Genomic DNA, 23,366 nt, shown 5'->3' on the forward strand with positions numbered 1-23,366 from the left:
TGTTTTTGCTAGCCTACCCCTGTAACCTATCCAGGTCTTGCTGCAGTCTTTCCCTCCCTACTAGCATGCTCACCTCACCCCAAATGTTGGTATCATCAGTGAATTTAAACAGGTTGCTTTTCACCCCGTCGTCCAAATCTCTGATAAAGAGATTGAACTGCGCGGGCCCAAGGACTGAGCCCTGGGAGACTCCACTGCCCACTTCTTCCCAGGTCAAATATGACCCATCCACCACCACCTTCTAAATACGACCCTTCAGCCAATCTGCAATCATCTGACTGTGTAGGCATCAGTGCCTAGTTTTTTAATGAGGATGGGGTAGGAGACAGTGTCAAAGGCCTTGCTGAAGTTGGGAAAGACTACGTCCACAGCAACAGCTGCATGCAATGCTTTTGTGACCTGATCATAAAAGGCTGTCGGGTTGGTCTGACATGACCTGCCCCTAATGAAACTGTGCTAGTTGCCCTTGAGCATCATCCCTGAAGCCGGCCCATCATAGATGTGCTCCTTGATGATCTTCTCAAAGAGTTTCCCTAGGATTGAGGTAAGACTGACAGGCCTATAGTTGTCTGGGTTCTCCCTCCTCCCTTTTTTTTTAAAGATGGAGACAACATTGGCTATCTTCCAATCATCTGACACCTGGCCTGAGCACCACGACCGCTCGTAAAGCTGTACCAAAGGCCCTGCAATAACCCCTGCTAGCTCCCTCAATGTCCTGGGATGGAGAGTATCTGGACCCACTGATTTGAACACGTCCAGCCCCTCTAGAAGCTTTCTAACTGAGTCCTCCCCAACATGAGGTCTGGAGGCATTCCTCTTGAGTCCATCTTGCATCATGGTGGGGAAGTCCCAGTCCCTGAACAAGAAAACGGAGGTGAAGATTTGGTTAAAGAGGTCTGCTTTCTCCTCTGGTGCAACCACTAGATTGCCCAGCGTATCTTGCAGGGGCCCCACATTTCCCAGTGCCGCCTTCATCCTCCCTATATATTTGAAAAAGGACTTTTTATTATCTTTGATCTTGAATGCTATTCCTAGCTCTGTCTGCCTTAACTTTCCTGAGAGCCCCCCTACAGGCCCAAGCTATACTCCTTTTTGGAGATAGCACCCCCCTTCCACTGGCTGTACTCCACCTTTTTGGCACTCAGGCATTCCTGGACGCCCTTGATGAGCCAAGGGGGCTTTTGGGCACTCTTGCCCCCCTTGCTTCTTGTTGGGATGGTCACCCCTTGGGCCCTGAGTATCGTGTCCTTAAGGAACGACCACTCGTCTTGGGCACTCATGTGGCCCCTGGTTGCCTCCTGCCCCACCTGCAGCCTGTTTCAGCTGTAGCCTATGTGCCTGATGATGTTTCCTCTAGGCAGCTTCCTAGATCTTACTTCTTGTTCCTTTCCAGGGCTTTGGCTTATCTCCCAGCTAAGCCCAGTCCTTTCCCTGGTCCAGTGGGGCCCTCTTTAGCCCCCTCATTACTTGCAGGCTGCTTTTGCAAGCTGTCAGACCCCTTTAAAGGGGCAGAGTCACTATGCAGTGCTACTAGCATAATATTTGTAGGTCTTTCTCTCAAGATAGACAAAACTCAAGACGGTTCATCTCTGAACACGTTACTCAGGGATTATTCTGTTGGGTGTGAGGGATCCTGGCCCTGTGACAACCCCTTCCAGAAATACAGCAGGTTGTAGGGGTTGTCTTGAGTTCATCTTCAGTAGCCTCCAGGGAACTTTTCCAAGATTTCTTCAAAATCTTGTATTAAGAAAGATTGTGTGGGAGAAGTTAAGCAGTCTAGAGGAGAAAAGGGATACTTTAACCTTCTCTACCCTTTTCAAAATTTAGGTTGGTTTATCTGACTCTCCCCAAAATTTGGGAGACTCCTTGTCACAGTACAAGTAATGGACTTCTAGCACATGGTTTGACACCGGCATCAGTCCAAACTCCTTCCTAAGCTTCCTAGTACTAGGGTTCTGAGTGCAGAATTTCTCAATTCTTACTCAGAGGGCACAGAGTGAGCACTGCCCTCCACACCAAACCTGCCTTTGGTACATGGTACTCTGATACCATATGACTGTCTTATGTCAGGACTGAGCTGAGATCTCCCACCGTTCTCCTTGTTATTAGCCCAGTATAGTGCATTGGCTGAGCTAACAACACAAGTCACAGCTTGAATCTCTGTTAGTAGCTGCAGATTAAATCTGGTATAGCAGTAGAAATGGAGATCATTGCTGGGATGGCACTGATGGCGCTCATGAGCAAGGGTAGATTTCTAAGTACGCTGTATCTATTGTTCTACCAATTAAACTTGGAACTGTTAAACGCTTTGTGATTCTATGATTAGTGACAAGGCTTCACCTGCTTACTCATGATGAAGACTAACTTAGTTAAATTCTGAGGGGGGGGTCTAGTCTGTCACAATATTGTATAAGTCTGTATAATTGTATGCATGTGCTGTGGCACCACTCCTTGCTTGAGTCACTTCTGTTACTGTACACTAGACAATGTGACTTTATTGCAATTGCTGGGGTTCCTGCATTAACCACCTGAAGGATTTGTAAAGGGGTAAATATGATATTTGTACGGAAAAATCTACGCACAGGAACAATTGAAGGAAAAGGAGTCCTTTCCTTCTACATCCCATGGAATTTCTCTAGCTATAGTTGTCATCTTATCTAGTCTAGGCAGTAAAATTATTCTTTTTCTTACCTTCAAGTCCCTTGTGCTTGTAGAATTTTACAGAAATTGATAAAAATTGTTGTATATACTCTCCAGGACCTTTTTAATGAAGGTTAACAAAACCTTTGTTTAGATCAGTGGATGTTCTCCATGAGTCAATACCAAAGTAACCCTTACTGAAAGTAAAGCACGTTTTTTACCTCTTTGGATGATATGGTAGATCCCTGCTCTTATTATAGCTACCTGTAAAAATGCAGAAATTGTAATTCTGCCAGGGGCTATGGAAAGCTATTACTTGCCACAAGGGAATTGGGGATAGGTGCAACAGTCACTGGCAAAAGAAGTAAGTAACAACAGCCAGGATCTGTACTGGCTGCCAAAGGCATGAACTACTGTGACTTTGTTGCCAGGAAAAGCTATTTTCCAGTAATATAATCTTGAAGTTCAGACTACTTGTGGACCAATTAGTTTGTTACTGTATTCTGCATATTTGTAATAATAAAGTGCCATGAGACCACAAAAAGTTGTTTGTGATCTTTTTTTAATTAAGGCAAGGTAATCTTTGCAGATGTCATTGAATGCAGTTTTGCATTTTGCCATAGTAATGAGATGCTGCTCTTGGCTGCAGAATTCTTGTAATTCCTGGGAATACGAGGTAACAGTGGAAACTGACCATTTTGAGGGCAATGCTCTCATCAAAGAATATGGTTGACTTCTGTTACTGAAAGAGTGGCCTGGGAATCTTTAGGCCCTACAAGGTTGTTTACCTGCAACAAAAAGGGAAAATAGCGAGCTTCAGACTTCTGTTTTGAAAACACATCAGTTCCCCTATACTTCATTCAACAGTGGTTGTATGAACCCTCATGTAAATGTCAAAGGCTGAAAAGAAGACCTTCTGCTCCTTTCCTTTTCTAGGTCTGCAAAGGGTCCATCGTTGACTAAATGCATTTTAATGAGGCACTTGAGACTTATATTCTGACTAATTACTTAAATCTAGCCCCTACTTTTCCATTGCTTCCCATCACTTTTTATAGGAGCTGCTTCTCTAAGTATTTAACAACGTCTCTGAAAGACGTTGATAATGCACAAATGGTTTTTTTTAGGGGAAAGAAAATATCAACATCTGCCCAGCTGACCCTGCTTGCCCATTGTGCTGACTCCAGTGCAGCAGGTGCAACATTATTTTTCATTTCCTTTGGGAGAGACTGAAATTATTACTATACTCCTTGCTTATAACATGCACCCCAATTTTCAGCAACTGAATTTGGGGGGGGGTGCATTATGTGAGAGAGTACAACATAATGCTGTGTACTGATGCAAAAAAACACTCCGGATTTATTATACACCAGCAGATCACCCTAACAGAAGTTTAGATGCTGGGTATTCAGAAGACTTCAATAGTCTCAGCATACATCCATATGAATGGTTAAGTGGTACAGTCAATGGAGAAATGTTACAAATTTTGTTCCTTTTAATACTTACATTCATCAGTTGACTTGACCAGTATTTCCATTATTGTCAGTAGAAAAATCTTTAAGAGAATCCATAGGGCAAACAATTCAGCGTAGTAATCTCCATGTGACCATCGCCATTCTGGTTCCAGTGGCTGCGGGATATCCACTGTTCTTCATCTACCCCTCAGGCCAGACCTTGACTGAAATCAACAGGATAATAAGTAATTCTAACTTTTCTTCCTGTATCTGACAGCATGGCATTTTGATACATGTCAGTTTTAGAAAGGCCATGCTTTATTACAGGTCCAGTTCATTTTATTCAGTAGCAGAAAGGAGTCTCCAAGGAAGATGCATCTTTCTAAATGGAATATATATCAGGCATGGAGTAACTGACATCATCCTTTTCTTTACGCTATCAGGCATACTGAAGTATGTATTGCCACTAAATTCCATGGGACTGTCTAGAAATGCTCTCAGTATGGCATAAGGCGTTGCTGCTGCAGTGCTTTTCACTTCGTAGTTGACAATTCCATTATTTTCTCATGAAGCTGTAACAAGAATCATGGAAGGATTTGTGTGCTTCCCACAAGTATCTAAACCAATAGATTTTTGGTCACTTCATGCTCAAGCTTCTGTTTGTGCCTCTGGCCTTATGTTCATCTTTCTACTAGTCCCTGAACAGTTTCAACATTTGTTAAAATAGAGGAATTGGCCAATCTTATGCCAGACCCTCCCTATGCATTTTTCTATTAGTTTTCTTCTTAATTCATGTTTACACAAGTTCTAAATGCATCATTTGTTATCTGCCCTATATTGCTGTAGAACAGACAACTCTGTTCCAGGGCAAAGTTACTCCTTCAAAAATCAGGAGTGCCTGTACATTGGTATACACATTGTAAGACGACAGCTATAGTCTGTTTCATTCCTTAAACGGGTGGCCGTTTTACCCAGGGGTGGGCAAAATATAGTCTATAAGCCAGATCCAGCCCACAGATACACTTTGTCTGGCCTGTGGCAGGTCCCTCGGTCCTGCTGGCCCAGGTATCATCCAGTCCTTAGCACATCCCACTGCCCCTGTATGCACAGCAGACCTGGGGTGGCTCTGCAGTCAGATTCTGTTTCCCACCAGTGGTGACTCTTTCTGACTGCCACTGCTGCCAGCCCTGTAGAGACTGGTCAAGACCCACACAGACTGGGCTCAAGCCCTGGGTTGAGTATGCAGACCTGGCCCTAGCTCATCCTCTGTAGGGGTTTGGGGCCTCTGTAACATCTGCTTTGGACCTGTCCACCCCAGCTGTGGCATCTGGGCAGAAGCTGCTGCTTGGTGCAGGGAAAAAAGCAGGGCCCAGCCCCCTTCCCCTTGCTGCTGCTAGGCCCTTCCTTCTGCTGCCACCCAGAGCCTGTGCCAGGACTCTCCTCTTTACCACCAGTGCTGCCTCTGGCCCCAGTGAGGTGGCAGCAGCAGGGTGAGGAGCTGCAAGGTTGCTCCAAAGCGGGCTCCAGGTAGTGGCAGCAAGCAGAGCCCAGCAGTGGCAAAGGGAAGGTGGCCGGACCCTGCTTCCTTTTTCCTTCTTCCCAGCTGCCACCGCTGCTTATCATGGCTGGTGTAGGTAGGTCTGGAGCAGGCACTGCAGGGAACCTGATCCCCCTCCCCCCTCCGCAAGGGCTGGGGCTGAGGCTGTGCACTAGTGGTGGTGGAGAAGAGAGCCCTGGGGCAGGCTCTGAGTAACAGCAGCAAGAAAACCTCTGTAGTGGCCAGGAGGATGTGGCTGTGCCCACCACCGGGTCTTGCTTTCAGCTTCTGTCTGGGTGCTGCTTCCACACCCAGACGTTGCCACTGCTGAAGCTGGGCAGCAGCTTCAGCCCCTCCTTAGGGTGGAAAGGCAACCTGGAAGCAGTGTTGGTGGTGGTCCTACTGAAGCTACTGCCTATCTAAAGCCCCATAGGTGACTGGTAGGCTGGGCATCCCTGCTGGTCACAGGGCACCATGACAATTGACTTCCGTCAATTACCACCCTCTGGGTCTGACCACAGAGCAAATTTCCCAGCCAGCGGATCGTGGTGGAGCCAAGGCCACAACTGGCTCGTTTCATCAAGAGGTGATCATGAGATACCAGATCGAAGGCTTTTTTTAAGTCAAGGTATATAATATCAATCTCTTCTCCCTTGTCCAGGTGATAGGTCACCTGGTCATAGAAGGAAATAAGACTTGTCAAGCAAGACCTACCCACAACGAGCCCATGCTGGCTGTCCCTCAGGATGTTAGCGTCGGCCAGTCCGTTAAGGATGGTCTCATTAATAAACTTTTCTAAGACCTTCCCTGGGATGGAGGTCAGGCTGATGGGCCTATAGTTTGCCATATCTACTTTCCTCCCTTTCTTGAAGATCGGCACCACATTGGCCTTCTTCCAGTCTTCGGGCACTCCACAAGAGCGCCAGGAGTTCTCAAAGATCCGTGCCAGAGGCTGGGCTATGACGCTCACCAGCTCCTTGAGTACCCTGGGGTGTAGATTGTCAGGGCCAGCTGACTTGAAAGTATCCAGCCTCTCAAGGTGTTCCTTCACAAGGTCAGCATTGATGGAGGGCAGGGAATCTCCCTCACCTGGACCTCCCTGTCCCATAGTGGGCATGGGTGTCCCATGGAACTGCTGAACGACCAACAAAGTACCCATTAGATGCTAGTAGAGGCTTTACTAACTTCATGCGCAGAATTAAACCAATTAAATGATCTTAAATTATTTGCCTCTTTAGTGAAAATAAAAAGTGATGCGTTTCCACAGGCAGGCTTACTAAGTAGTTCTTGAATTGTATTCCTCTCTGTTATTGCATCTTCAGTGTTCTGACTTCTGACTGTATTAAAGCTTGTTTAGCAGGGCTGCACGTAGCTTCAGAGGCCTTCCTGAAAAATATCCTTGTTTTTATAAATAAAAACACCGGTCCAGCCTGTGCACTAATATGCACCTGTTTTGGGTGTCTCTTTCCATAGAACAGTACTGCAGTCTGCTCTGTAGCTAGGTTCTAAGCATGCATCTCCTACGTAGTCTGCTGCTTGGATGTCTCACAGTGGAATACATGCAGTGGAGCTGCCATATTAGTCCTATACCCCTGTATATTTGAGTCACAAGGATGACTGAGGTGTGTATATATATAGACTGAATGATCTGCGTCATCAGGGATCTTGGTTTTTCTCTGATTTAAAAAAAAAAAAATCCCCAATTTTCATATTTTAAAAAAAGTAACCCCAAATTCATATTTTTCCATGGTCGAAATGAAATACCACTAATATATAATTTTGATCAGGGGGAAATGAGGATTTTAGATTTTTTTAATCCTCGGTTCTCAGATTTAATCAGAGAAAACAGGATCCCTGGTCATCATCCTGTCTGGTCAAGGCAGCGGACTGTGGCAACGTCTTCAGTCTTCAGGTCATTTCTTCAGTGGAACACACGTACAAATTGGACATCTCAAAACACCCCAGTTACGTAACTGTTGGAGGAACTACATAGAGAAATAACTTGTCTGTTGTAATTTATCCTACAATCTAAAAATCCTAGTTCTTGGGTCACTGCCCAAGGAAGTCCAACTGAAAAGCTGTAACCAAAGGGCCAGCACATTAGGTGATGTTTTGATATAGTTTTGTGAGGTCTAACTCCATTTATAATATGACACTACCTGTTCCTGTGCAGGTGAACATAATGCTTTCTCTTTAGTAGATATTGCCTCTCTTGTTTGAGAGGAGCAACCAAGTTGAATAACGTATACAACTTCTTCGTTTCATGTTTCACAAGTCACTTTTCCTGATTATTGAGTATTGAAAAACTATCTGGAATTAAGTGGCAGTTGCATCACCCAAATAACGAGGAGAAATTTCATATAGTAAAGCTCTGACCCTGACGTATTCAGATCAGTTATACATTTCATGCCATATTATGGATACTAAAGCCCTCCAAAGCATTCAAGTAATGACTGCACTCAATGCTGGAGAGAGAGAGAGAGAAGCCTCTTACTACTTTAGGTTCCGTACATCCAAGGATTGCATTAACTCTTGGGTCACAGCATAACACTGGAGCTCCTGTTTAGCTGGTTCTCTACATTCTTAAGTCCTTTCTTGGGGTCGGTCATTCGCAGGAGAATTCTTCATCTTATATGTCCATTCCTTATTCTTTGTTTCTAATTTTTTAATTTTGTTTGGTCATAAAAACACACTGTTTGCTTATATCTTGCTTTCCACACAGTCCATATCTTTTACTTACTTATCACTCCTTGAATGCTTGGTCTTATCTTCAGACTTTCAGTTATGATTTTGGCTGCTTGAAGTCATGAAAAAAAAACTAGCACTTACTTTCAGTTCCGCACGTCCCTGCACTAAGCACAGTGCAGGCCCAAAAGAGGCATCGCATTAGTTTGACCTGGCTCGTCCAATACCTGTATCAACCAGGAATTCAGCAGGGCTTTTTGGCTTTTTTATCTGATAGCTGATAGAATCGCCATTGCCACCTGCTCTAAGTACAGTGTCTCTGCCAGGAAGAGCATGGCGCTGCCCCAGCCTGCAACAGCAGCCCACCCTTGCACCATGTACAGATCTGGGGCCACACATTCTTCCCTTCACATCCCTTCCCCCCACCCTTTGGCCTCCCAGGGTGTGCATAGTAGTGGGAGCCGTACCCCCTGAATGAGCTGCTCACAGCTCCATCCTGTGCCTCGCTCCGGCTGGCCCCAGCCCTACCCCCACTCCCTCCTCCACTGCTGGGGCCTCTATCTTAAGGAACTGTGTTCATTTTGAGTGTTTTCAGTCTTTTTAATTGTCATCAACTTTAACCTGTGCGAATTAAATGCTACCTGTTAATTTGCTTAAAGTTATTTCATAAGTTTAGTAACTTTGTAGGAGAGCTGAGCCTGTGAGAACAGATGTCAATAAGGTTATATTTGTGTTTTAAACAGAATGATTGTGCTTTAATATTAAATAAGGCCTTTAAAATGATTCTTCACATCTTAAACATATATTTTTTTGTTTTCATGAGGACCCTGCATGCCAAGCTCCAGTCCACGGTCTCAGTGTGGTGAGGTATAAACAAGTTAAAATGTTGATCTCCTGGTTATTTTTACTCAGTCTGTCAGATAAGTATCTCCAGATACTTGGTTAGAATTTAGCTTTAAGGGGCCAAACATTACTAAGCCTTTTTTTTTTTTTGGTCAGTTCCCAAGCTATCTGATGGGATTTTCTCCTTAATTCTAATAGACATTTTTGTAGTTTCTTAAAATGAAATTATATAAAATACTGTGAATAGTAAACATCAGCCCTGTTTTTATCACTGTGTTAGAAGTTTGCATCTTGGAAATACTCCTTCAGAAGTCTCGGATTAATAATTTTTCTGTCATCTTGCCACCTCTGCCTTGTAGCTGCTTGTTTTCATAAAACACAAGAATTCTAAATATTGCAAAATTACATCAATAAAATTTTATATAGAAGATAAAACTGAATGTTTCACGTGGTCACCGTAGGGTATAAAATATTGATACACAGATTTCTGCTTTTAAGCTACAAGTGACTTTGCACACAATGTTATTGACGTGTGTGATTTAAAAATTACACATGGGGTTTCTTTTTTGCAGTCATGAATAAAATGTACACTATCTCTCTCCATCACTGACTAATGTACTGTAGGGTTTGTTTCTTCTTGCTTGTAACTTTATTTAATATAGTCTTGTAATTGAAATAAAAGATCTGATTTGCAACAATAGCGTGCAGTTCTATTATATTAAATTAGTAATGCAAATTGGTGATAAGGCGTCAGAATCACTACTGAGACCTCAAATTCTTTGGCTATCAAGGTTGGTGTTAGATTGGCTTACATATGGTGTATTAGTTCTCTTTTTCAGATGTATCTGTAAAGCATCTGTGCACTTTCAAGCCTTTCTAGTATAACACAATGTTAATGGTGAGGATCAACTTGGGGATATCTGAATTGTAAACCCATGAGCCTATGTTGCCTAAGTTAAACTCAGCTTTTGTTAGCTCAGTGATTGTAATAGACTCAAACCTTCATATGTTTCATTCACTAGCATGAAAGCCTCATGCCTCCTGAGGCTGGGGGGCACAGTGGCCTCCTGCAGGCATTGGTGGTGGTGACAAGCAGGAGCTGCCTGCAGGTGGTCATGGTGTGGAGGAGAAGGTGGTGATCTACAACTGCACAGTGGTGGCCAATCTCAGGGTGGTATAGCCAATCTCAGGGAGTGAACATGTACCTGCATGCACTCCGTATGCATCGCCAATGTCCACTAGAAAGGGTAAAATGTGATTTAAAAGTATGAGTTAGCTTTCAGAATTTTGTGGAGTGCTACTCTATCTTTTGGGAAGGGTTCTTTTGAGGTGTGTTAAAAGGTGCATTTACTTTGGTAAGCTTGTCTTTTTAATACTTAACACCATTTTGGAAGATGCTACAAAGGGTTCTTTTTACTTCAAACATAAAATATATACACATCATATAACTGGTATCTTCTTTATAGGTGATCCTGTGAATTAACATACCATCAATTATGGCTGAGCACCCACCATTATTGGATACCACTCAGATTATAAATAGTGAAATTCCTCTTCTACCTGCTTCTATTGTTAGTGGGGATGGAGCACAACAGGTAAGAGTATTTCATTATCTTTGTTCTAGCTCTAGTACCAATAAACATAATACTAATACTTCATCTGGACTACTGTATATAGTTCCAGCTATTCATGCTTAGGAAAGATTAAGCCAAACTGAACGAGGTACAGAGGAGAGTTCTTAGAAGGACTGGGGGAATGGAGATCCTGTCTTAGAGGAGAAGACTAAAATAGCCTAGCTTTTTTAATCTAGCAATATAAAAGCTGAGGGAGGCCTATGATTGATGTCTATAAAAGCATTTGGGAGGTGCAGTTGTAAACACAAGGGATGGCTAAGATTATTTAAGGTAATGGACAATATTGGCACAAGCAGAAATAGGTATAAATTGATGGTAAATAAACTTAGAAAAAAATTTCTAACTACTAGAGCAGTGAGATTCTGTGACAGCTTTCCAATAAGAATAGCGAGGCCAAAATTAATTGGTTTCAAGACAGAGTTTGATAAGTACCTGAACAGGATTATATTATATTAGCAAATTTGCCCATCAAGAATGACAGACAGGCAGAGACACAGGCCTGCATCCGGTTCCCCCACCTTCAGGTCTGGGCCTGGGCCTACTACTCCTTCCCCCATGCTGCACCTCTGAAGGAGGCGCTGGGCTCTGATTGTCCCATGGCCTGGCCAGGGCCCCAGTGAATGGAGCCCCGGCCAGGACATGGGCAATCGGAGCCCCACAGCTTGTCCAGGGGTGCAGCCTGTGCCCTTCCCCCTCCCCCCCCAGCTTGTGTGGGCTGTGCTCAGCCTCTGTCCGTGCCTTGCTGCTGCTTCACTGACAGCAGCACAGCACCATGTGCCTCACTGCCCAGCCTGCCCAGCAGAAGGACTCTCATAGCACTGTGCCAGGCTGCTGTCAATGCAGCAACAGCAAGGCATGGAGCAGAGGATGAGCACAGCCCTCAGCTGCAGCCCACCCTTGCCCCATGCACAGAATGGGGAGCCAAGGGGAGGGGGGCTGTGGCCCCCCATCACCTCATGCCTGGAAGAGCCACCAGGCTACAACTGCCCCACAACCCAGCCTGAGCAGGGCCCAGTCACCATGAACAGGACCCCAACTAAGTTGGGTCATGGGAGTCCAGCAGCTCATCCAGGGGCACAGTGCGGGGGAGCTAAAAGGGGGGCACATGCCCCCCTGCCCCAAGTTCTCCCACATCCAACCATCCCCCCCCACCTCCTACTGTTCCACCCTGCACTGCCTTCCAGGAAGGGTTGGGGTGACGCTTGCATGTGGCAGCTGTAGCTGCCACCCTGTGCTCCTTGCTGCCCCTGCTTGGTGTCCAGCTGCATGCAACCACCCCCACCTCCCCATCTCACTTCCCCTCCCTAGGCGGAGGTGGTTGGGGCCAGGAAGCAGGGCAGGTGGTCGGGGGCATAGTCTGGCAGGGCAAGGCACGCTGCTGCGGGATTGCACGGCATGCCATACCACATCCACTTCCCTCCGTTCCACCTCCTGCTACATGCTGTGGTCTGTGGGTGCTCCAGCTGTGGTCTGTGGGTGTGCCATACCTCCCAACAACAGGCAGCGGGGTGGGAAGCAGGCATGGCACGGTGTGCTGTGCCATATGGCCACACTCTGCGGCAGGCAGCATGCTGTATTCCATGGCAGGAAGTGCTCCACCGGCCACAGCCCACTGCAGGGAGCACCCTGTGGCAGGGAGTGTGCTGTGTCCCATGGCAGACAGTGCACCACATGGCCATGGGAAGTGTGCCATGCCACACCACATTGTGCTCCTGACTGCCTCCGCCTCCTTATGTCTTTCTGTTATGCTCTGGGCCGGCCAATCACGTGACAGACAGACAGAGAGACTAAGGCTTTTATTATATTAGAATTCCTGCCTTTAGGACCATGGGAGTGGACTCAGTGATCCATGAGATTCCTTCCAGTCCCGTGTCTTAGCAAATTTTTACATAGATATCACATGCGAGAAATGCGACATTTTATTAACTGTCCTTTTGGTGATAGGTCATTGACAGTGCCCTTTTTTCCCTGCTTTACCAGTGGCAAACTAGATTGTTTTTGATGTTTTGGCCATTGTGCTTGGTGGTTGAATGAGAAAACTGTCCGTGCAGTTTTTAAAATAGGCTAGATCAGTGATTCTCAGTCAGGGTGCTGTGAGATGCTTTCAAGGCTGCCACAGGATGCCAAACACTGTGAGGTGTGCAAACTGATTCATAAGACAAACTCAGCATTTCAGAGGATCCATAGTGTTAAATATGCTAACTTGTTGTGATCAGAGTTCTTTGCAAAAGAAAAAATGCTCTATTTTCCATAGTTAAAAGAAAACAGCTGAAAACTAGGAGCTTATACTTGGAGGGGTGCATTGAATCTAAAAAGGTTGAGAAACCTCTGGGCTAGACAGATGCCTGTCTAGGATAGTTTAGATAGGGAAGGTCCCATCTTGAAGAAGTTGGACTAGATGAGCTGCTGAGACCCTTCTAGCCCTACCTTTTTATGATTCTATTATTTGAAAATCTTCCTACTCTGAAAAATACCTAAATGCTCTTTAGCAGAGATGATGAAAATAGTAGGCAAGATGATTCTGAGATCTCTGTGACTGAATGCAGATTTAAGGTATATTGTATTTTGATTTGCAGTTGGCACCTGTGTACTCCAGACAGATGCTAGATCACAATCTTTGAGTTTGAAACCTTTGCTTGCCTACAGAGTGAAAATATTGATCCAGATTATTTTTTGATATTTTAGATGGAAACCAGTTAGATTTTATATTACCCATCCGCTTCTCCTGCTTCTCTGACTTCCTCTTTTGGGCACAATACTGATTTTTATTTTTTGGGGTCTTATTTTTTGGCTTGTTTTTTTCTTCTCATAAGTTACCCCTCTTCAGCTAGCTCGAGAAATGCCTGAAAACACAGCTTGTTCAGGGATAGACTCCAGTATTTGGAGGAATCTGCATTTGAGTATCTTTTTAGGGAATTTCATTAAAGAGCAGCATATTCCAGACCCTTTTCTATTAAGAGGGATTAGGAGTGAAACAGGAAGGAAAAAAATTAAACACAAAGAGACCACTTAAAATTTGAACCACAGTAAAAATTAAAGTGGAAGAAATGTTTTGCAGTTCATACAGTAGCTATCCTTAAAAGGCAGTTGCACCAAAAAGTTGAGTATAAATCTTCAAATTTACATTTCACAGGTTTATTAAATAAAGTCTACAAAAGGTGTCAGTCCTCTTGATTTTTTCAAGCAATATAGTCAGTTTGAAAGATAATTTATTTTTTAATTTCACAATAGCTCAAAATTACAACAGACCTGGCTACAAATTAGTTTTCCACAAAGATTAAGAAATCTTATACTATGAGTTGATCTTATTAGCCTTTTTTCCCTCTGCATGTAATACATGACTCCTTAAAGAATTTGCAAATGCATTTATTCATCATGTCAGGGACCATTATGGGAAGCATTTAATACTTGTAGCAATTTAAACCAGCATAGACGAAATGAAAAATGCTTTTATGTCTGAAGTTTCAGAAGTCAGAAAATTTACAACTAAAGGCAATATTCCATCAGTAGCTCACCCTCTTGACACTTGGGTGGTTCTGCATATTTGATTTGATTTTTGGAATATATTCTTTAATTCTTAAAACTTTTTTATGGCACTGTAAGTGTATGTGCTCTTTCTTTATATGCAGTAGTAATGTCTGTCTTTTTTTTAGATAAATATAAAATCTCATAGCTTTAACTGTGAACTTCATTGATGCCATGTGACAGCATTTGTTTCAATATAAGCATATGTTTTAGTCCAGCCTTGTGGATAAGTTGGACATTTGTCCTTGGAAAAATGCCTTTTTCCTGCCTTAAAGAATGAGCATACAGGCATTCAAACCTAGTGCTTCTGCCACCAACCACTAGCTCTTTTGAAGAGCAATTTCCCTGTTCTTTTCTACCACCACTTGTAATGCCTGTATGCTTACTTGTAGCGCAAAAGGGTTCCTATCACCAGTACCCCACAGTCCCTGGCTCTTCCTTCCCTTTTGCCTGGTAGCTCACCCAGCACTGAGCTGTCAGGGCACCCAGTGCTGCTGCCTTCTTCCCGGTCCTTACATTGAGGGGACTGGACATGGGGTGGCCAAGGGGGTAGCTGATCAGTGGTACCTGGAGGGCTAATCCCTGCCTGATCAGTGGGACTGAGCATGGGGGCTGTGTCTCAGCTGCAGGACCAACACAAGTCAAGCTTGTCTGGCTGGTATGGTTGCTCCTTGGCTGATGTTCTGGCTGGAGGGGTCTGCCCCCACACCGTCATAGCTGCTAAAGCCTAGACTGTTGCCTGTGCCCTGACAGCTGAGAAGCCACATGCTTATAGCCAGAACACCTGCAAGTGCTAGTGCCCGGCCTTAGGCCCAAGGAACAGTCCAGTTCTGCAGGTTTTGGGGGAGGCAGCAATTGAAGCTGTCCCCCTGCCCTACAGAAACCCCAGGAATAGCCCTGTTTCCCCACCACCCTTTAAATATTATCATGTTTTCTGGTACTGTTTGAAGTGTAACCCCTTTGATACCACCAGAGAACCGGATTGCTTTTCAAAGGGCAGTGGAAAGCCACACTGCCTTTAAACAGCACCCTTTAAAGAGTTCAGAGGGCAGCTTCCAGTGCTGTTCTGCTGTGGGCTGTGTTTTACAGCCCCAGTTGCTGCTCTTCGGATGGACAGATGGATGTAGTGTTTCACGTCAGTCATGGACAAATGTGGATTTGGGATTACGTTTTTTTTCTAACTGGAAATTGGTGATTTTTTTTTAAATCGGAAAAAACCAGGATCCCTGGTTGTAACTGACAGAGGATGTCAGGTTGCAGTTTGTAGAAGTGAATAAACTTTCAGATCTAGAATGAAATCCATGGTAATTGAAACTGAGCCTTTAATGAATTGAATGAAGCATCATTAGTGCATCATAAATATCTTTAAAATATGCCAACCAGACATTGGGATTGAGGATCCTGCGAGATCAAGATTTTTATTTTGCAAATAGTTCAAACTAATTTAAATGTAGCATCTGTCACATTTGTCAGGGGTGATTTGGATAATTTTCCACAAAACCAGATTTGTTGAAAAATGCTCTTCTCTTGCCAGACTTCTAGGCTTGCTGCAATGGAGTGGAAGGGTTTGGGACCCACAGTTCTAACCACTTCTCAAATTCTAGCTGTACAAGAGGAGGCCCAGGAAACACAGGCTCACTGGACTTCTTGCCTTGAAGCTGAAACTTGAAGTATAGCAGTCCTAAGACAGGTGCTTGGAGTCCACCGCTCCAGTGCAGCTCCACCCTATGGACTGCCCCAGGACTGAGGACCATGTTTCTCTGGTCCCCCATCCCACCAAATCTAGAAGAATACCAATTTTCTCATAAACCATGTATCATGATCTGCTTTGCCTGCATTAGTCAGCATAAAACAGAAAATCTATCATTGCTAGAAAATCATGTATTCAGCTGGAGAATGTTTGTTTAGTATAAGTACCATGTGAACATGTGCTCTTAGACCCTTCTCAACTGGGAAACATTTGAATTAAATAGTACATTATCAGGTCAAGGTCATATTTTCTTACAATTTCATCTTTAAGACATAAGGTTTAATATTTAAAGCTGTACCCTGAGTGGAAAGAATCAAAAGAATTCCATACTTCATTTAAAAAAAAAGTCTACATTTAGTAACCAAAAGGCCAATATATTTTTTTTAAAAGGTAAATTCTTTGTTTAAACAGGTAGAATCAACAGCCATTACATAGATGAGGTTACTAGATTTGTGTTGTGAATTCTAGCTTTGACTCCCTCTTTCTGAAAAGCATGCATAGATTATCATGCTCCAGCTTGCTTTGTTTGTTTGTCTTGCTGGTTAAAATCAAGTCAAGAACCTACATATGCTTCATTACTCTGTTTTAATAAGAGAATAAAATGTATGCTTTTTAAAAGTCAAGGCTAGCAACTGAGAAACAGTTTTGCATATCTAATTTTCACTTGCCGTACCGTGTTCTTCACCCAGTTCAATGTTCTTTCATAAAAGCTTTCATAAACCACAGCTGCTTCCAAGATCATAGTACCTCAGAGTGTCGCTAAACCAACTGTTAAGTAATTCTTTGCTTGCTGTACTTTGGAAATCTTCATTAAAGAAGGCATCATCAGTAGACACCAGAAACAAATGTCAGTGGAGACTTCAGGAGAAGGGACATGCTAGATTTCTCTTCGTTTCCCTTAAAGTTCAGATCAGCCAATGGAGTTTGAGGGATGAGAACCTAACTAAAACGCTGAAGATGCCTCCTGTTGTGTGAGCATGGATATAAATATCTTCAACCTTCAGTCAGTTTCCTTCCCGTGTTGCCGAGTCTTATCCCACCAAAATGGTTAGTAGTAGGGAGACAGTGAGGGACCACTGTCTTCTATCTCACTTTAAAAAAAAAAAAAAAAAAAGAGTTACTATATGAAGAAAATTCCTTTGGGTTACCCAGGAAAAGTGTCTATAATCTTCCCACATATATATAAAGGGGTATTTCAGCTGAAAGACTCATGTAACAGAAAATACAATACAACAGTCCTAGCTCTAAAGCCTTCATAAATACTCACCCGTCCTTCCTGGAAAGGATGATTAAAAGTAACACAGAGGGAACCAAGTTTTAAGATGAGATAACTTTGCAGAAGCGTTGCCTATCTTTTCTCCTTCAGGTCCTTGTCCATATACGTTCTCCACCTTGGGTGCTTAAGTGCCTTAAGTAGCTGAGGTCAGAGAGATTTTTTGTTGTAGCTGTACAGTGCACAAATTCCCTGACTCTTCTTGTGTTCTGCATCAAGACCATAAAGGGTGGTCTAGCTGGAGCTGGAGCTGGCGCTGTCAGGGCTGACAGATCTGGGCTGCTGGCAAAGCTATGGAAAACAATAGACCTGTCTAACCTGACTGGATTTTCAAATTGTTCAGCACAGTGAAACAAAACAGTAGGACTGGAGATATCAGCAGTGGTGTATGGGATAACGTTCCAGGAGGCTACTGAAGTATGCCGTGTCTTTAAGGAGCAGCCAGTGCTGTTGTTTGAAGTTCTGAGTGTAGAGGGGAAGTTGGTACTGAAGTGGGAGACCCTGATGATTAGCAGGGATCCTGGTTTCTCCAATCTAAAAAAATCCACAATCTTCAGTTTAAAAACAAAAAACAAAAAAACCCCAAATCCACATTTGTCCATGGCTGAAGTGAAACATCACTAATGGATAGATACCAGATGTCTATATTAGTGATTCATTTAACTCATGGACAAATGTGGGTTTGGAGTTACTTTTTTTTTAACCAAAAATTGGGGATTTTCTTAAATCGGAGAAAACCAGGATCCGTGATAATTGGATAAGGGAGAACCCTGAGTGCTCTTTCTTGTACTCCCTAAGCAACGATGAGATGTACTCTGTAGAATCGGTTGTTGGTTCCAGGATGTTTATGAGCTTCTTTAGGATTTGCCTGGCACTGAAATATCAGAGTGGGATGGAAAAGGAGAGGATGAAATACCCAGTGAAGGCAATATTTTTTTTTTTTAATAATCTCTAGGTGTCTGCTAGAAATAGATTTTCTGAAGCCAGTGTTGAAGGCAGCCTTTTCCAAAAAAATGTTCACCCTTGCAGAGTCTTGTGTCCAGCCAAGTCTAGTTTTGGGGGTCAGAGGTTGACTGTAAAAATTTACTTAAGAGATGATTTGCACTCTGATTTAACACTTCTTCCTGGTCCAGGAAGTAGACAACAGTGGAGTTTCCAGGGATGTAAGGTACTCCCTTAAATAGTTGGAGCATGAATATGCTCATTAATTGTAAGCATAAGACCATCTCAACGACAGGCTGAGAGCCATGGGGCTCTTTAGCCTGGAAAATCGCAGGCTCAGGGGTGATCTGATGGCCACCTATAAGTTTATCAGGGGTGACCACCAGTATCTGGGGGAATGTTTGTTCACCAGAGTGCCCCAAGGGATGACAAGGTGGAACAGTCATAAACTCCTGCAAGACCGTTTCAGGCTGGACATAAGGAAGAATTTCTTTACTGTCCAAGCCCCCAAGGTCTGGAACAGTCTGCCAGCGGAGGTGGTTCAAGCACCTACATTGAACACCTTCAGGAGTAGATTGGATGCTTATCTTGCTGGGATCCTATGACCCCAGCTGACTTCCTGCCCTTTGGGCAGGGGGCTGGACTCGATGATCCTCCAAGGTCCCTTCCAGCCCTAATCTCTATGAAATCTCAGAGCTTGAATCCTGATGGAAATATTGTTGAGAGAGAGAAAGTTGCCTAATCACAGTGCAGTCACTGAGACCCTCAAGCTATATAAGGAGCATATGGAGCTAGGGCAAAAAAAAAAATGTCTACGAGTTAAGTACTTCAGGTATATGTGCACCCACAGTGGAATGTACATGTGGGCAAGCATTCAAAGAAGAAAAAGATGGGTAAATCTTTTGTGCAGCTGTCTTAAAAATTCTTTCCCCTTGGGGGAACGCACTAGCTTTAATTCTTTGTAGGCAAAGACAGCTGAAGGAAAACAGGTGGGTATTTTTGAAGTCATCTGAGCCAGGATGGCTGCTTCATATTTTTTCTTGGATGAGTCTTGCAGCTTTTTAACTAAAAAGGTTGTGATAAAGAGGATGTCATCAATTTCTGTTGAGTATATACAGACAACAATTGTATTGATAGTAAAGGACATTGATGCAAGCTGTTACAATGCAAGTGTTGTGTCTGCACCATTATATAGTGCAGGGGTTTTCAACCATTTTTAATAAGTGTACCCTCGGTTGGGGTGGGGAGTAGCCGGATGCCGGGGTGGGGTGGGGCTGGCAAGCGGCCAGATGCCGAGCTGGGAGGTAGGATGGCACTGCATCTGTGTGGTCTTGCTCTTGCCCTGCCTCAGCCCTGCTCCTGTGAGGCAACAGCATGGAGTGGCAGCACTCTGTCCTTGCCTGCCCCCCTGTACCTTCTGGGACCTTTCAAAGTACCTGTTGTCGACAACCCCTGCTGTAGTGAAGTGAGTGTAGCAAAATTACTCCAACTTTAATGTTACTTCCTTCAGGGTCAAAATTCATTCTTTGGCTTGCTTGTATCAAGCATATGGCTGTGATAGTTTAGTGCCTCAGGGAAGGGACCAGGGCAGTGCTACAACAAGGATCAGGCCCCTTGCAGCTCCCCTGCTGTCTTTGAAGTTGCAGGTGTTTTTGGCACTCTGCCCAAAAATGTTGCTGAACCCTGATCTAAACTAAGACAATGGACTCTTATCCCATTACTTGGATTAGCCTTTTTTTTCCTAACTGTGTCTTTTGTCCCTCAATGAGTTAACTGCTTTGCTTTTCTCTTCTATTTACCTTGCCTCTCCTAGGAGTGTCCCTTCTTTTTTCTTTTCTGTCTCTACCCTTTGCATTCTAAACACTGCTGTTTAGAAGCTCTGCTTCCTGCAGTACCTTCTCAGCATTCGATAAAGTAAGCTGCTGCTGCATATGAAAGCTTCTGCACCTCTGATTTAGTTAGGGCAGATTTACTTCTTACAGACTATCTTCTAAGGTATTGAGGTCCGTTTCAAGTTTGCAGATTTTCTATGTGCATACTATGCCTTTGTCTAGCAAGGTATGGCATCCTTGTTATGGCAACTGCCCCTTAGTTTTGATATGTTGTAGTTTTTTGCATGGTGTTTTGTGCCTGTTGTCATTTAGTGCTGTGCAGTCATTTAGTGCTTGCTAAAGCACATACTAAATTACTGCGCAGTAACTGCTAGTACTGCATGGTCCTGATGCTGTATGGGTTACTTCTCACTTTACTGAGCAATAGCTCGTTGCTACTACGCAGTAGCAGTGGCATCAGTTTGTGCCTGCTGATGCTACATTGCCATAGCAATGAGCGACATTGCCACCTGTAGATTGTTGCTATGGCAACAGTGTCTTGTGTAGCTATGCCCAATAAATGAGGAAGGAACATGGAGTTAGCAGACAAATATTGGAGGGATTGGAGTGGGATTATATTGTGATTGAATCAGCTTTAGATAAAAGTTCCAAAAAGTCCCACTGAAGTGCTTGATCTATACAGATGCTGGGGAGCTGGGTCAAACTAAGGCATTTCCTCTTCTGGTAAAGTGCTGGGGGGGATTTTGGTTGGTCTTGTCCACACCCGCTTCACCCCCACCTGTCAGTGCCCATAGTCACCTGTGAATATAGGTGACTGGACTTGAAGACCTGAGAAACCCCTTCCAGTCCCACATTACTGTTCCTCTTTAGTGGCAACTAGAGGTGCACTGATACATTGATATATATCGTATCAGCACCAATTTAAAAACAAAATAAAAAAAAATTGACATTATTGGCAATCGACTCTTTTGGCTGATGTTGCCAATAAATGCCGCCTGGCACCTTGGAGAGCAGTGTCTGGCCAGTAAGTGTGGGTGGGGGCATATTGAGGTCCCTGTGGTGAGGGAGGGAGTAGGGCAGGGGCAGATGCTTGGCTCATCCAGGGGCCAGGGAGGGGGGCAGCACCCACCACTGTGTGCATCACTGAGGGAGGCATGGTGGGCATGTGCCCCCTGGATCTGTGTACAGGGTGAGGGCAGGCTGCCTGCTGCAGGCTCAGACCCAGGGACTGTGCCAACGTCTTCCTGGTGGCAGGGGAGTTCGGGTGGGGTGGCAGTTCTGGAAGGGGGACCTATGGGGGGGATGCTATGGCAAATTTTGGGGCAGCTGTAGCCCCCTTGCTCTGCGTGGCCGAAGTGCAGCCCCAGCCCAGCCTCCCCGTTGGGAAGAAGCTGACACAGTACCTGGCCCTGAGCCCACAGCGGCAGCCCACCCTCATCCAACATATAGATCTGGAGGACACACGCTCCCTCAAGATGCACACAGCAGCAGAAGCTGCCTGCAGCACCTGGACAAGGTGCCTGCAGCTCCATTGAGTGCTTTGCCCAGCCTCGCTCCCTCCCTCACTGAGGGGGTCTTGATTTGCCCCCCCATGTCCCTTCTCCCAACAGACTTACTAGCCAGATGCTGCTCCACAAGCTGATGGGCTGTATATCAGCAATTGGATTGATATCAGTCGATATGGCTGGTCAATAATTGGCCATCGGTATCAGCCCAAAAAATCGTTATTGGTACAACCCTAGTGGCACTTGTGGACAGTGAAAAAGTTGGATAGCTCTGTAACACCCAAAAGATAAGGTGGCAAAGAGTTTGGATTTACTGCAAAGAAAGTTGTCTTTTATTACAACTTCAAGTTGCCGGTTAACAGACATAGATTTGAAAAGCTGATGCACCTTGCCTGGACTGTCAGACCTGCCTTGTTGCTGATCTTTTCCTCATTGTTGTTAAGTTTGTAACAAACCACATCCAGAAAGTCTTTTTTGGCTGTGTGTTTGGAAAGCTTACATACAAGTAAACAACAGATGATATTTGCCATGTATTCTTGGAAGAACTTATTAGTAAAGCTGGTCAGTCAGGCTCAGTTTAAAAAAAAAAAAAAAAAAGAGGAAAAACCTGCCTTTTACCAAAGTTTTACAGGAAAGCAGATGTTTCTTTATCAGTACATTGTGTTCTGAATGAGACACCAGATTTTCCACAGAGGAAAATGTAGCAGTTTTTCAGAGGAGAAAAATTATGGAGAAGCCTCCCAGCTATGATTTCCCTGCATGATGGGTCTGCAGACTGCTCTGAAGAAGCTAGCACTTCTTATCCTCATTAAAATAAACTACATGTGGCAGTTTGTTTGGGGTCTGAGGACTTTGTTTGAACAATTATTACAGTTCCCAAAGTCTAAACGGAGGAATCTACTTAAAAAAACAAATAACTGATAAAAACTTAATCCTTTATCCTGTTTCTGGTTAAAAATAAATAAAACCTAATCCTCCCCCAAACACCATTTGCTTAGGGTTTTTTTTAGTTAGTATGGAGAAAAGTCTATTTTAAAAACCATTAATTGTTTTTATTTAAATTTTATTAAGTTGATATTTAAATGTCTTTTTTAAAAGAAAAAATTAAAGTTATTCTAATATTATTAAGCTTTGTTGACCATTAAATTGACTAAAATAACTTTAAATGACTACTTGTTTAAATATTAATTTTAAGAGAGACTACTGACTTGCTTAGCAAGTAACTTCCATCATCTGGAATAAGTGTTTGTTGGAATACTAAATCAGCTTCTAATAGCTGTGGTCTCTTCTGCAGGTGCAGGGAGAGATTGAATGAACTACTCATTAAATTGAACTAGTTAAATGTACTGAAGGAAACAAAGTTGAGAAACCAGTTAAGGTTAGAAAAAGTAGGAAAGCTTGGGTTTTTTCTCTTTCTCATCCATGAATTAAAATGAAATATAAGAGGATGAGACCTTGTAGCTTTAAAAATTTAAGACACAGTAACCAGAAATAATCAGTTCAGTTCACTAACTACTGCTCTTCTACTTCCTTTGTAGAAAAATCAGTTTTAAATGCAGTGTATATTTTATAATTGATTTTTCTTATGTATCCAGCACATTTTAAGATGTTATTTCACTAACTAAATAAAGCTTAAAATATTGTTTTGGTTCATTTTAATGTATTACCATATCCCATCCAAATAAAGCTTCACACAAATCATTATTAAAACAAGCTAACCTAGTTTTAAAAAGGCATCATACATTTTTG

At 43.5% G+C, this 23,366-nt stretch overlaps 1 protein-coding gene across 2 annotated transcripts in view; it reads left to right on the forward strand.

Annotated features, from left to right (window-relative positions):
* FNDC3A (fibronectin type III domain containing 3A) overlaps nt 1–23,366 on the forward strand; it is a 222,177-nt gene that overhangs the window by 35,043 nt on the left and 163,768 nt on the right. For both annotated transcript variants that reach the window (XM_019529944.1, XM_019529943.1), the window contains one exon: nt 10,623–10,751. In XM_019529944.1, the coding sequence (XP_019385489.1) occupies nt 10,653–10,751 (99 nt within the window). In that variant the 5' untranslated portion in view covers nt 10,623–10,652. The remainder of the gene's footprint in view (nt 1–10,622; nt 10,752–23,366) is intronic.

The sequence above is a fragment of the Crocodylus porosus genome, unplaced genomic scaffold (assembly GCF_001723895.1).
Source record: "Crocodylus porosus isolate Cpor-Errol unplaced genomic scaffold, CroPor_comp1, whole genome shotgun sequence".
NCBI classification, from domain to species: domain Eukaryota; kingdom Metazoa; phylum Chordata; order Crocodylia; family Crocodylidae; genus Crocodylus; species Crocodylus porosus.